General features: G+C 41.7%; 1 protein-coding gene across 5 annotated transcripts in view; it reads right to left on the reverse strand.

Annotated features, from left to right (window-relative positions):
- rttn (rotatin) overlaps positions 1 to 14,608 on the reverse strand; it is a 30,655-nt gene that overhangs the window by 10,398 nt on the left and 5,649 nt on the right. For all 5 annotated transcript variants that reach the window (XR_008834039.1, XM_056433894.1, XM_056433893.1 and 2 more), the window contains 24 exons: positions 14,407 to 14,597; positions 14,083 to 14,198; positions 12,995 to 13,162; positions 12,677 to 12,889; positions 12,340 to 12,452; positions 12,108 to 12,234; positions 11,649 to 11,774; positions 11,215 to 11,331; positions 10,506 to 10,645; positions 9,695 to 9,866; positions 9,518 to 9,617; positions 8,827 to 8,912; positions 8,084 to 8,201; positions 7,498 to 7,594; positions 7,336 to 7,401; positions 7,065 to 7,256; positions 6,132 to 6,374; positions 5,228 to 5,384; positions 3,500 to 3,666; positions 2,800 to 3,019; positions 1,699 to 1,827; positions 1,426 to 1,536; positions 851 to 1,009; positions 438 to 515 (listed from right to left, as the gene is read on the reverse strand). Coding sequence is in view for 4 of the 5 variants with exons in the window: in XM_056433894.1 (XP_056289869.1) it covers positions 438 to 515; positions 851 to 1,009; positions 1,426 to 1,536; positions 1,699 to 1,827; positions 2,800 to 3,019; positions 3,500 to 3,666; positions 5,228 to 5,384; positions 6,132 to 6,374; positions 7,065 to 7,256; positions 7,336 to 7,401; positions 7,498 to 7,594; positions 8,084 to 8,201; positions 8,827 to 8,912; positions 9,518 to 9,617; positions 9,695 to 9,866; positions 10,506 to 10,645; positions 11,215 to 11,331; positions 11,649 to 11,774; positions 12,108 to 12,234; positions 12,340 to 12,452; positions 12,677 to 12,889; positions 12,995 to 13,162; positions 14,083 to 14,198; positions 14,407 to 14,597 (3,406 nt within the window). In the remaining variant the exon portion in view is untranslated. The remainder of the gene's footprint in view (positions 1 to 437; positions 516 to 850; positions 1,010 to 1,425; positions 1,537 to 1,698; positions 1,828 to 2,799; positions 3,020 to 3,499; positions 3,667 to 5,227; positions 5,385 to 6,131; positions 6,375 to 7,064; positions 7,257 to 7,335; positions 7,402 to 7,497; positions 7,595 to 8,083; positions 8,202 to 8,826; positions 8,913 to 9,517; positions 9,618 to 9,694; positions 9,867 to 10,505; positions 10,646 to 11,214; positions 11,332 to 11,648; positions 11,775 to 12,107; positions 12,235 to 12,339; positions 12,453 to 12,676; positions 12,890 to 12,994; positions 13,163 to 14,082; positions 14,199 to 14,406; positions 14,598 to 14,608) is intronic.

Genomic DNA, 14,608 nt, shown 5'->3' on the forward strand with positions numbered 1-14,608 from the left:
ATTGCAGTGATACAAGATTGTCATTTTGTACTCCTAAATGCCCCTTATTAGTATTCATTTTGAAAATGTTGGTACAATTTGAGCTTTGTGTATCTGTCTTGATACAAAAATGCAACATGATAAGATTTTGAATAACAAGCCTTGTTTTAAAATAAATAATATTTAGTGATGGCCTCTCAAATTTAGATGCTCTTGGTGTTTTTACAGTGGTTTAAACTTAATTATTTTGGATTTGAACACTGGAGGCCTGCACCCCCGTAGATCTTTAATTTTAGAAACACCTCTGGTCTGTACCCGGCTTAACAAGAGGGTAATGGAAGGGAGGAATAGAGGAGGATGGGGGCGGGGATATAAACAAAGAGAAACTGAAAGAAGGGGAGAGAGAAAACATTTCATGTTCTATCAAAGCTTTTTAACTGGTTGGCAGAGCTACTGACCTGCCAGTGGGAGTCCTTGGCCTCCTCTGTGTTGGCAGGCATGGGCATCACCATCAAGTTCTGCAGGATAAAAGCAGCCTGGACACACAAGAAGAAAAAAAGAGAAGGTCACACACTGGGCCAAGTAGGACTGCATCAGAAACAGTGCCATCTGCCTGCATTTGGCTGTAATACATAAGTCCAGTCACATTTTCTGACCAGAAATAAAAATGAAACTGACTTTCCTCATCATTGTTATTGGGGTGTGTGTAAATTCTGGAACACAACAACCACAGTAACAATTTATAATACAGGGGGTTAGCTTTAGTCAATCATCTCTGTAAAAAAATAAAAAATCCTGTATTTCCCGTGTCGAAAAAAAAAACAACAACAACAGTAACGCAAGATTATAGTTCATTGTTCTCATATCGTACCTCTCTGCGAACCATGCTGCTCTCCTGCTGATCCAGGAGGATGTTGAGCAACGTGCCCCACAGACCTCCGCTGATGTTCTGACAGCTGGCACACAGGGCCTGGCACCCGCTGGGCACAGAGGACAGAGCTGCACCTAAACCCAGACTGGCAAACCTCACCTGACACGAGTTGGGAGATACAGATTTGAGTAGATGTGAGAAAAAAAACAGTGAAATAAGAAAACAAATGTGATTTAGGCGAGTATACTTCTACATCTACAGATATATTGTGAATGTGCATTTGGCCATGCTGGTTATTTAAAACACTAAACCCGAGCGTGGCAACGACAGAATCTACCTTGTCGAGGGAGCGTCTTACAATGACTTGTGTGAGAACTTATTTTTGGAGACAGACAGACTTTGCTATGACTAGCTGTCATGTGCTTCTTCTTTTTTTTGAGTTCTTGAGCAAATTGTATGAATTTAATTTTGACCCAAAAGTCAAGTGTCTGGAAACATCTTTTCATGACAAGAAGAGTTTGTGTGTTGAACTTAGTATGATTTCAAGACAATGAGAAGCCAAATAGTGTCCGCACCTCTTGATCGCGGTCGACCCATAGCGGGACGAGCCAGGCCAAACCAAGCTGAGCGGCACAGGCCTCCTCAGCAGCTGCCTCGTTCCCCAAAGACCACTGGGAAATGATGTCCTGATGCAGAAGAAACAGAGCAAAAAATATTGTTGCCGTTATATTCCAACATGTCTTCAGACTGTCGACCGATGTCTGGCTGTTGAAGGTGCAGACCTTTAGTACTTGCATCTTACACCGTTTTCTTTTTAAACCAGCAGTATAAACATTGTTGACACTTGCCTTGTCCTTGTTCTCGACGATCATCTCATGGGACAGGTGAAGCAAGCAGATGACAGCATTCTTGGTCACACCTTTCCCCATGAAAGACATGGAGTTGCCTCCCCACTCTACATAAAATGATGAGATCACCTGTGTGAAGGAGACAGTGTCGGGATGTTTAATTAAAAAGCAATGAAAGGGCAATCTAGTGTGCTTTTGTTTCCATTAATTTTTTTACTTTGCAAACACATAGCTGACTGAACTGAACGTTATTTAGATTTGGTACACCAAGTGGCGTTTTGTTATGTTGCTCCTCGTTTCTGGCAAAGACATACCGATTTCAGTGATTACTGTATGCTTGTCATGCAACTCACTGCAGCCAAAGGAAAACGAAATACAAGAGACTAATTATTTTTGCTTTGATGTGCCATCAGGATGTGGGAATACACCGAAGAGCAGCCGAAGAGAGGAGCCCAAGGCCTGCGGAGCTTTAGGGCCCTTCAGTGCCAGGAGTATCAGGTGAGGCGGGTCAGAGGCTGGAGAAGACGGGGGTTAGGCATCCGATTGTTATCACTGAGATGAAAGCAGCCACCAGAGATCAGGACTGAAAAGGAAATTAACCTTCAATCTTCATGCCATCTTAATTTATGTCCATGAGAGCGGCCCTTTAGAACAACTCAAATGAAGAAGCATAGGTATGGTGTTATTCCGGTGGGTTCTTCATTCCAAATTAAAAATAAAACTTTAGACACCTCTGTGCTGAGAATGCTGTGCAAGCTGGTCTACACCGCGTTGCGCTATTGTTTTATGGACCGTTGAGCAATCAAACAGATGGAAAAGGCAAGGTTGATTGATCTCACCAGCATCTTCACAATGTGGCATATCCAATCAATGAGATTGTTAGCTATTGCAATGCATAACCACATTTTTGCTTAACTTTAATTAATTCCTCAGAAAGCATCATGCTTTTCCTTTTGTTCATTTCTGCAGGCAGTCTCATTCCTGATAAGAGGGTAGGAGGCTCGCATATGGTCATGCAACACAGACACATGCACACATACTATGAAGCCACAGAGCTTCACACACACACACACATATACAAGCACACACACACACACAAACCTCTAATAGCCCACTGAGATACTTGGAGCAGAGGAAGATGGGCTCCAGGTCAGAGTCGTGGGAGCTCCAGCCAGGCTGGGCAGTCAGACTGACCATGCCCTGCAGTGTTCTCTCCAGGCTGGGAAGGCCATAGAAACGGGGGGCATCAGAGACCCTCAGGCTCTGAAGCAAACGGACTGCCAGCTGGCTCTTGAAAGGGCCGGCTAATGCCAGACATAGCCTGGACGGACCGGGGAGGACCGAGGGAGAACGAGGAAGGCACAAGCAAACCAGACAGGAGGGTCGACAAGCCGCAGGAGAGAGAGAGAGAGAGAAAGACAAGAGAACATTAACAATGAGCCTTCCAATTCTTTTTCATAAGCCTCTGGCTTTTATGCATTTGGAATTCATTTTCATGTTTCCATCACTAAAATACACCCTTCCCCTTCAGTGGAAGAACCCTTCACCATCTGAAATATACTGTATCTCTGTTTTTAATGCAGAAATGAGTACTTAACATTATTTTATAAGCAGATGAAACCAAATGATATCTATTATAGTATTATACATACAATTACCTTAAAAAAAAGAAAAAACTTAAAATACTTTAATTTAAAACTTTATGGCTTTATAATGAAATTCAAATTGCAGTGAAAGACAAAGACTTGAAAATAATGATAATAAGTAAACTGTCAGACGTCTTTGCGCGAACTCCCCCTACCGGTCAGTGGTTTGCGTAAGTCGGAGCAGCAAGATGTTAAAGAAGCTGGTGAGTTCTTTCTGCAGCCTCTGGCTCACGTGGTTCTTCAGCTCCTCCGGCCCCCCTGTGCTCTGAGTCGAGGCCTGGGTCTCCACACCAAGGAGCAAATTAAGAATGGATGCAGTCTCCTGGATGATTGATAGATGAAAGAACACCAAATACATTCTATTGGTTTGGTTTTTGATTTTATAGTCACAGTATATTATGTATATATACTTAAGGATTCATCACATCTTAATGTTATAAAGCCTCTTCTTTTTCTATTAATTAAGTTACCTTCCTTTAAATGTTTGTTTTAGCAACTCATTTTTCACATCTTAAAAACGCCTCCTTCTTTAAACCACCCATCCTTTTCCCTGCAAAACTCTGATCTAGAAAAAACAAACATGCAGAATGTCTTGCTGAGCAGTGCACATGAAGAGTTAATAACACGTGTCGACAGCGACAGATGTTCCTGAAACAGCTCAGTAATTACAGAAAAGTCAGAGCAGAGCGGCTCACCCCTACCAGGCATCCAATCTGAGTCTGCTTCAGCTGCCAGGGGAGGGCTTATTGTTTACACACACGTTAATGAGAAAACCAAGGTGAGACTGATTAAATCCTAAAAGTATCTCTACCCGTTTAAGCAGTGTGGTGATTCTTCTCCCTGGGCAGAAATATGAATCCAACTTTGTTTTAGGAGCTCAGGAAATAATCTTTTCCGCAGGTCTGAGGCGATACGCTGTGATACTATTGTTCTGCCGTTATGAGAGAGTAATATGTTTGGCTTGTGATGTATTCAAGCTTTGATTACAGGTATATAAACCTGTGTTGGAGAAGACAGTCTAACCACATAACAAGCGCACACACACACATATTTTACAAACTCATACACACACGCACACAAATGACAAGCTACATAACAGTAGGGCTGATCAGAAATATTGATATAGCGAAATATCGCAATCAACAATAGTGTGTGGATATGTCCGCGACTACTATCAATACAGGAAACAAACATCCTGTTTTAAACCGAGTCAAATGATCCGATTATGTCACAGCACATTTACGACAGCGTACGGGCAGCAACATCGCCGAGTTTTAAGGGCTGAAGCTGGAGGAGTGGGACAGACCCAGCCCTAGTGACAGAAACTTTATTGAATGCACTTTATTTTATATGATGTTTATGGCCTCTACATCTAAGCTGAGACTATGTATTTTATGTTCAAATAGAGTTGTTGCAAGTGAATTTGAGTAAAAAGGTGTTCACCAACACAATGAGAATACAACATGCACTTTATTTTCATAGACTTTGCACGGCAAGTGCATTTCAGTTCAGCGTATTCTCTTCTGAGTGACGATGCAATACAAATACCTTTTGAAGTAGTTGTGATGCAATTTGACCGCTGAGACATCACTTATGTAATGTACATATTAAGACTATCCAGGTGGTGTATAGCAAGTTGTATTTTCAGTTCAATTTTTACATTTTCATTACAAAGAATTGGATATTGCAATATGTATTGCAATATGTATCGTAATACATCGCTATATATATTGTATTGTGATGCATATCGCATTGTGCTTGCCAATACAAAGCCCTAAATACTTGAAAATAGTCCATCATCTATACCCAAACCACACTGTAAATAATTCTCAACTATCCCTTTAAGTAAAAACATAAAAATGATCTCTTGAGGAAGGTATCACCTGGTTGAGAAGCAGCTCCAGTATCCAGCGCAGGTCCTTGTCTTCTGGGTCAGATGTATAATCTGTGTGCATCGGTTTGAAGTAGGAATTCAGAAAAGCAACAATGGCCACGAGCAACCGCTCATCCTCAACGCTGGCTGGACGCACCTGGAGAAACCTGCAGGGATGAACAGAGAAAACAAGAGGAAGAGAGGATTGTTAGAAGAAAACTATCAGTAATAATTAAGCGTTTACTGTACTCGCATTATGAAAACTCTTTATTTATTAAACAAATAAATAAAGAGTATTCAGAATGCTCTTTGTTTATTAAACAAATAAGTAAAACAGTGTAAATATGGTTTTCACAAACCAATGACACATATTAAGACATATGCTGCAACAATAGATAAGAAAAACCTACATTTTGGGGTGGAGATAAACTGATAAACTGAAATAATTTGCATACTTGAATGCATTTTGGTGGAGGCTCTTCTTTTTTTTTTCATACAATGTTTTCTTTCAGGATTATAGAAGTTAGAGAGAAAATAGACTTTTCTTAAATTAATTGTAATTCAAAATATATATTTTTTTATATTAGAACATTTTGTCAAATATTTCACAAGTCCGTCATACTTCCTCAGGGAAGCTTTGATAACAGAAAAGACATTTAACACTATTATCTCGTAAAAATCCTTCAAAATAAGACAACGGCATACTGAGCTCACTGAGCCAAAGAGATAAATTGATTCAAAGCAAGTATTGTCTTGTTCGTCAATAGCAGTAATAATAATGGTATAATGTTGTGAATTGTCATAAAATCATAATTTTCTGAATTCATAAAAGATTAAAAAGATATATATATACTGATTATTAGCATTTCAACCTGAAGTACAAGAATCTTTAACATAATTTGTATCTATCGAACCTCGTCACTGCTGCCTGCCAGCTGAGGGAGTGAAGGGTGTTTCTGCTACTGTGGGTGGGGATGTGAGGGAGGGCCAGCTGGTCAATCAGTAAATAGAGGCTCAGTCTGGAGAGGGCGGAGGTCACCGAGCTGTGTCCTGCTGCCGTGACGATGGCCTTGATGCAGCCCTGTAGCGCAGTGGGAAGATGCACTGCCTGCAACAATACAACCTGTGCTTCTGATAGCTTCAAGTCAGGATGAAATCTGTAGGAAAGAAATGTAAATGGTTAAAAAGAACATATATTCAAAAAGCACACTACATGCCTATTGATGTGTTGTAAAGTGTGCTGCATCAGAAGCATACTAATGACTTCATTAACAAACATATTTGATCACTAATCTTGGGGGATGAGACATTTAAGAGCCATTCAAAGAGGTATTATATGAGAATTACTTGTAATCGAACCAAGCGGAGGCAGGCTTCATACCAGCTACAAGCAATTCTCAAGAATGATGTCAAAACAGTATGAAAAACATTATACGGTAAGAAGATAAATAGGACAAAACAATATAATCAGAGACAAGGACGTGTGCACAGAGTTGTACTTTACAGAAAAGGGAAGATAACTCTCTATTTTCACTAACTTATTTTTAACAAGTACTCTTCTCCCAATCAGAGCACGGTTTGTGGATTGATCAATCTGTGGTATGCTTTAAACATACTTTCTGTAATCAAGCTGGTTAGAACTGTGTGGGAGACACTCATCTTTTTAAATTAGCTCACATTGGAGGTAAATGGAGACGGCTGAAACGCAAGATGGCAAGCCTTTAGATACTAATTATTTTTCTCTACAATTCTCCTCGAGAGAGAATAGTAGAAGAGTAATGTATGGCCGGATTTATATGCATATGCACTTGCTAAAACCCTGTGTAAGAAAACATTAGGGCTCTTACTCAGTAACATCGGTAGAGACGCCATGTAGCTCTTCAAGGAGGTTGTCTATCCCAGAATGCCATGCAGTGTTCCAGGCCACCTGCAGGGCAAGGCGGGCGGGAGCCAGGGTCAGGAGGTCAGAGGACGAGGGCAGGACACAGCAGTACGGGCTGACAGCGTGATGCGTCGCTGCCTGGAAAGGGATGTTGTACCTGGGAGAAGAGGAAACGTGTTTATATTGCATGTGCATTGCTGTTGAATGAATCTTCATAACTTTACAGATGAGTTCACCTGCGTATCACCGAGAGTGGCAGGGAGAATGGTGTGAGGCTCACATCTGCGTTGGATGTGTTTGACCTGGTATGATACAAAAAGCAGGAAGCACAACAAAATGAACGGGTGCACCTTTATTTTAGGAAATGGAAAGTTAAAAAAGCAGAAAAATAAACTCACCATATTTCAATACTGGCAATTTCATCAAATAGCAGTAAAGTCATCAGGACAGCGATGTCACTTCCATTGCCCTTGTTCTCCTTTAATATCAAGGATGCTACAATGAAGACATAACAGACAAATCATAGAACAACCATCACTCTCTACCTCATGAATAAATATATACGATACAATGTTGAAGTTTAGAAACCCCCCGTGAGACTTCCACCCCACGTCAGGCCATTGCAGATTGTAGCGTTCAAAACTTTGCAATTGGAAAGCATACTTTTTTGCATAAAACCTGTCTGTATGCATCTTTAACCATACCCCTAGTCACAATCAAGAGGTAATCATTTTAATTTAATGTATTAATTAATTAACTAATTCAACATGAGTGACAGATAATTCAGGCAAAAATGATGCAGAGATGAGCACCATGGCAACCAGTTGCATCATACTAATACGCCAATTAGTGCAGTGTGACGACATGGTTGAAAGCTATGCATCAATGGATGACTTGTCATCATTTTTTCTTAGAGAATGTGCCCCTGAGCTACACAACACAATGTTTATAGCTGTTACTTAATGAGCTGCCTTGTGAACGTACCCCTGAGCAGTGTGAGGAGCAGGCGGTTGCGATGTGCCAGACTGTGCCTCAGCGATGGATCAGCATACACCATTTTCCTCAGGATACATACACACGGCTCCAGCAGGCAATCTAAGCTCTGGGGAGAACAGCAACACATGCACCCGGGGTTTAATTGCAGGGAAACACAAACCAACACACACACACATATTCTCTTTCTGTCTCCTGCTGCTGCGTCGCTTACATACAAATGCACAGGGTATTTTTACTGTCTCTTCACATAAGCCAAACCCAAGACTGCTCAGGTTGCATGCAAAGGAGGGTTGGGACTTATATATCCTCCAGGCATCCCTCTCATACACACTGGTTAGTTGAGACAAATCATTCTTTGTGGCACTGTTCCTTCACCTCCATGTAGCAAGCCATGCTGGACGATTACCCCTTTAGTGGCCTCTGATTCAAGGCCTGGGAATGATCAGCAGTCTGTAGTTACTAGAGGGCAAAAATCCCTGCTGACCAAGGCCTGTCTGGCGCTATTAATACAGGCCATTTCATCCTTCCATCATGCACGCCTCAGCGGGTTTCCTCCCCATCCGCTGGCAACTCATGTACTCACATGAGCAGATATAATCGAGGACATGGACACGAAACGGGAGTGCATGGAACTGCATTTATGAGGTGGAGGGGTTGTTTCACTTGGCTTCGACAGCAGTTCATTCAGCACACGTTCATTTATCACTTTGCCAGAGCAGGTGTGTTTTTACCTGGTTGCCATTTACACTGCCTGTAATGAAATAGACTACTTTGTCTGTAATCCCAAGATTCTTCAGCACTGGGTGCATTGCCGTGTCTGTCGAGAAGTCAGAGAACAATTCAATATACAGACAATAAACATTTGCATCATCATAAACTATTTGCTTGTTGTCTAAAACATGTGGTGTTGGGAGGGAAGGTAAGAGCTCTCACTTATCACATTTTTATTTTATTGAGTAAAATGGTTTCTAGAACCCCGTTTAGTCCTTTAAAATGTATTATAATATGGTTGACAATTCAAGCACTATACTTTATTATGAAATATCAAATTCAATATCATTCTAAAATCAACTATTAAGGAGACGTGAATTGTTGGTAACTACATTCTGTTGTAACATCCTGAGGTAATATTATCCCCTTTACAGAGATGCAAGTTCTTCCACTCTGTCGTGGGTCCAAAGTATAACCAGCCAGTGTGCGTCCTATTATAATATCCTCCATACGAGCACTCTCATAAGACTCAACCATTAATGCAGATAGACTGAAATGTGATTTTAAAGTGTTACCCTTACAGAGCCTAGATCAGCATGGAATTTATTAAACACATAGATGAAAAGTACATTTTTATATTGATAAATAAAATGTATGCATTTATAACAAATACTGTATATTAAAAGCTAGTATATTTTACAAACCACTGACCTTGAAGCACTACAGATAGCTGCTCTGCAGCTGATCTTCTCAGAGAGATGTCAACAGTGTCCGAGGACAGGATACAAAACAGCTTCTCCACCGACTCCACCTAGCCACCGATAAACACATCAAGTATCACTTTATTTCTGCCTGTGCAGATGTGCAGTTCTTTAAGTGTATGTATACCTTGAGGACAGACTTGCTGCTCGTGTCCAGTGTGATGTCTAAAGTGTTTCTGAGGCAGAAGAGGTTGGGGAGCGAGGAGATCACCGTTTGATCCAGCTCTGGTCTGGTTGTGTGAGCATCATCGTCGCTGGTTAAGTGGGGCAGGATGTGTCGCACTGCTGCAATTCTCACACTGTTTATAATGAGCACAGTTTATGCAATAATTGGAGTTAAATATTTCATTTAAAATCCTACTGCTAAACATGGCTTGAAAAACACACAAAACAGCTCTTTTCAGGTGCCAAAGCCTGCATTAGATTAACATTACATCGTTGAAAATGTTACCTGCCTTTAAGTTGTTTTTTGTCACACAACAGCCGAATGGTGATTGCTTGTCAATAAACGGCTGGCAGGGCAGATAAATCTATTAGCTGTTGCCAAAATGTACCACTTGTCTCCTGGCCAGTGTCTGGTGTTAATTTCCATCTCTATAAACATTCATGTTCTGGGACTGGATAGCGGTTTTACAAATGCCTCACAGAGCACTTCGACGACTTGATTTGAACATCAGCTGACAGCACCACACAGAGGTAACATGTCCATCACTACGTGTTTTAAAGCAGATTATTCAGACTCTCAGGATTTTGTCTGAATCACCAAAAGCCCTGAAATCCAACGTCAAACAACTTTACAATGCAAAGACACAGAAGAAGCGCCATCACAGACATATACACACACATACCTCTGATGTGTGCAATCATCAGGGCAGGCACATAACACCCACACGAAGACAGAGAGAGACAACATTGACAAAAGAAAGACCCAAACTCACGTGGGTTGTTTGGTAAAAAGAAGTCGGAGCGCTGCTTTTAGCTTGGCTGTGCTTGGAAACACGTTGTCTCTTGCCACGTCCGACATATCACTTATCAGCAGAACGCAGTTTCCCAGTGATTCTTCAGTATTGGCATAACCCTGCCACATACAGAGACACACACACACACACGTACAGCAAAACAAATACAATTCTCAGACTGCCTTGGCAGACAATGTAGCAAACAATGGGGAATTCCAGCTAAGCTGCACAAAAGTAAATAAAATATGCATTGCTGTGATTATGGGTGGATTCATTTCGTCTCTCGTTGACATGATGGGCCCATCTCCGAATGGCCTCCTTGAATTAAATCACACTTGACAGCCTAGTCAAAATCTCATGTATATTCATGAAGGATTTCCAGGCTTTCTGTTGCCTGAAACTGAACAATTAATAAAAGCGTGTTTCTTTTTCACACAAACAGGAAACAATATAACACAGAATATGTAAATTAGAGAATAACTACATTTTTATCACTGGCAGCACAATATAAAGTATTTTTAGTCCAAGAGCGCTAAAATTGAACTTTTGGTCATAGTTGTTTTGATTGTGGAGAACAAAGACCCCATCCCCCCGCGCAATAAAGGTAATGTAATAAGTTCCAAACATGACGCTGCATCATGAGCTCTGAAGTACAAATACAACACAGCCTCTACAGGGAGCACCACACCTGTAATATGGGCATGACCGGGTAAAGTGCCTCATTGAATCTGTCCCAGGTTGATGCTGTCATCATCAATTGTCCTTTGAGCAGGAACAGCAGGATATCCTTGGCAGCGACGTTGACCTATAGATCACAGGTAAACTGCTGAATTCACAAAGGCGCTGCTGGCAAAACATTTACTTGCATGTACCGTCAGTAACAGACCTTTTAGATGCCTAAATCACATGACACCAGTGAAACCTGGAAGCTTAGCATGACCTTAAAGCAATGTACAATAACTTACATAACACACACACACAACACACAGAAACCCCTGTATTTTAATGAGTACTTGTGTTTGACCACATTTATTCCTTTCAACTGGCATCTTAAGGATGTACGGTCTAAAGGTCAAGTTGGTTCTGTACAAATACAAGAAGTGAACATGTGATTTGGTTTACCTTCTCTGCAGAATCCTGCAGTCCAAAAGCACTTATTTCATAGAGTACCCTGTGGTGGATAAGGAAGTTGATTCCACCGCAGGCTGACGATTCCTGTCGTGACACATTCTGGATGCCAAGGCAGTCCTAGGAGAGTATGTAATCATACCAAAGCACATCATAAATTATCACCATCATCTCACTTGTGCTCACATATAAGAGTTCCAATTCCCTTTAAATGTAGCCATGTACACTAGACGGTAGTTAGTCAAATGAAAGGCAATTCAGATTGTTAAATGTCAGGTGTTTTTGTTTTTATAGCACGCTGTCAGAAATGTGTGATTCATCCATCTTCATCTTACTTATTTACGTATGGATGCCACAACAAACAGACCCACATTATGGATTTAGTGACCATCATTTTAGCCCTGAACCTGCACACACTCATTTAAACACCGATATTAGATGGCTTGCTCTGACCTTGACCAGGTTTAAAATGTGTTTGTATGTTTCCATCTTGACAGGCAGTGACGGATAGGACAGCAGCTTGAGGAGAAGTTTCTGGCTCTCTGTTTGGAGGAATGGACTGGGCTGATCAAACTTCCACCTAGTGATGGACCACCAAAAAAGAATCAAAACCAGCATGAAAACAATAACATAGAAAGGCCACAGAACCAATGACTGACTTTGCATTCGAAGAGTTTTAACGTACAGGTAAGAGCAGATGTGAACACATTCCTTGATGATGGGTAAGTGCTGGTGAAACGGGAGGCCGTCTATGGCTTGGTCTGCCAGCTCCAGCAACTCCAACCAGTTCTTTTCTCCCTTGATGTAGAAATGAAACCAATGTGATGAAAAAAAAGCCATTATGGGTGACGGGCTAAACAGGCCGGAGGGCCACAGCAAGTGACCGTTACATCTATGTCAGTGTTTCCTAATTTAAGAACTGTAGGTTGTACATTCATTATAGAGGACTGCTTTTTTTGTGTCTACAGAGCAACTTTTGCTATTGGAATAACTAACTGGAAATTGTGGCATGCAGCTCATACCTCAGCTTGTGCTTCCTTGAGAAAGTTACAAGTGGATTCCATCCAAAGAGCAGCACGGTTCACCCTCCTGTAGAGGTCATGGCTGTCGGAGTTCGCCTGCTCCAAGTAGGCCACCGCGGTGTCTTGTATGCTGGGTAATAAACTTCCCAATGAAGTGTCCAAGCACAGGTGGAAAATAGCTGTTGCTGTGTTTTCCGGGAGATTGTCACTAGCCTGTGTGAGGTTAAGAAATCTACTTTTTGAGTTTAAGGAAAGCAATCAAAGAAAAGAAAGTATTGTGATTTGATCATGTGCACAGAAACACATCGACACACACACCTTTTCAGGAGGGAGGATGGTCTGAAGGAATTTAATGGTGAATACAGCAATGCCTGTGTAGGCTATTCTGTGATGAACCTGAGAGCTGTGGGGAATATCTGTTGAATAGCTTTGATGGTAGATGAGGATATCCCCCAATAGTTCCATGCAGGCTTGCAGCTTCTCCTTCTAAATACAAACACAGACAGAAATGTAGACAAAAGCATGCACGCCACACAAACACAGCAACACACGTACCTGCATTCACATCGTGTGCATGTTCTCATTCACAGGGACACACACCGACACAAAGCTACTGGCTGGGGGCCATGAGAAAAATTGCTCGTTTCAGGCGTTGGTAATTCAATGTAATCATATTTCAGGGTTATTTTGGGACTAGATACAGATCCACCCTATCTCTGTTTCAATAAATTGGAACAATCTATTCTCAGCTACTTTGTTCTCGGGAGGAGAAATTGAACAATAGAAGAATTGAACCAGCAGGGGGCAGTAAATGCCCTGTGCATTGCTGTGGCTGGCATGAACAGTTTGGCCCATTCCCATGGGAAAAACCTAGAGGTCTGGCACACTAAAGCTGCTCTCCACATAAAGATGACAAAACAGTTCTCAGGCTGCAAGACTCTGGGCATGTATTAAACAGCAAAGGGCCAGAGGGACCTTGGCTTGACAAGTGCATAAGTCCCCCTGCATAGGAACATACTCTTTAAACAGTCAGGGAGGATGACAAATAACTCGGCATGTTTAAAAAAAAAAAAATTTAAACACTCTAGTTTAACACAATCCATTGTGTGTGAACTTTATTAACAAAGTAAATGTTTAACAAACCAACAATTTCCGTATTTAAACTCACAGGTATAGACGAGAGGTGTGCACATGTGTGAGAAGCTCTTTTAAACTGCAGAACGCCTTTGTAACCTTATAGAATTCATTCAGCTCCATCACATGCCGACAGTTATCCTCGACAGTTGAGTAGCGTATGCCTTGTTTACATGTTGCAAACTGTCAAGGGGCCAACCCAGTTCCCCCTTTCAGTGAAGTGTATTCATTCATCTACATAAGAGGCTGTCATGTGTTGTGTTTTGACTTGCCAGCTCCATCCCCACCAGGCTGCGATCGTCCCAGACCAGCTCACCGACACTGTCCCCAAGCAGGAGGACGGCGTCACACAGCAGCTCCAGAACACAATGGAGCGCATGCGAACCCTCTGAGAAAGAAGAGAAGAGGAGAGACTGAGGAAGAGGAGGGAGATTTTTTTTTTACAAGCTCCAGAATTGACTGAATGCAGATAACATGGTGAAACAGGTGAGGGGAAATAGGCAATATCTAAATGTTACTCATGCAAAAAACAGACAGTGTTAACTCATTTATATCATATTTCCCTTTTAACAGAAAAAGACCACGATCACTCCTACCTGTTTTAAGCAGTGGGATGGCATGTTCCATGGTGGCAATAGTGAACTGAGCCAAAGTGAACTGCTGTAACTGCAACTCCAGAACATCTTCTTCACCCAGGTCAGAAATTTCCAAGTGGGCCACGTCTGCAGGTGACTGGGGCGTCTGCCCGACGGCCTGGACTGATGCTCCCCCTCTGTGCGAGCTGGCACTGGATGGATC

Source organism: Pseudoliparis swirei, chromosome 16 (assembly GCF_029220125.1).
Source record: "Pseudoliparis swirei isolate HS2019 ecotype Mariana Trench chromosome 16, NWPU_hadal_v1, whole genome shotgun sequence".
Lineage (NCBI taxonomy): Eukaryota > Metazoa > Chordata > Actinopteri > Perciformes > Liparidae > Pseudoliparis > Pseudoliparis swirei.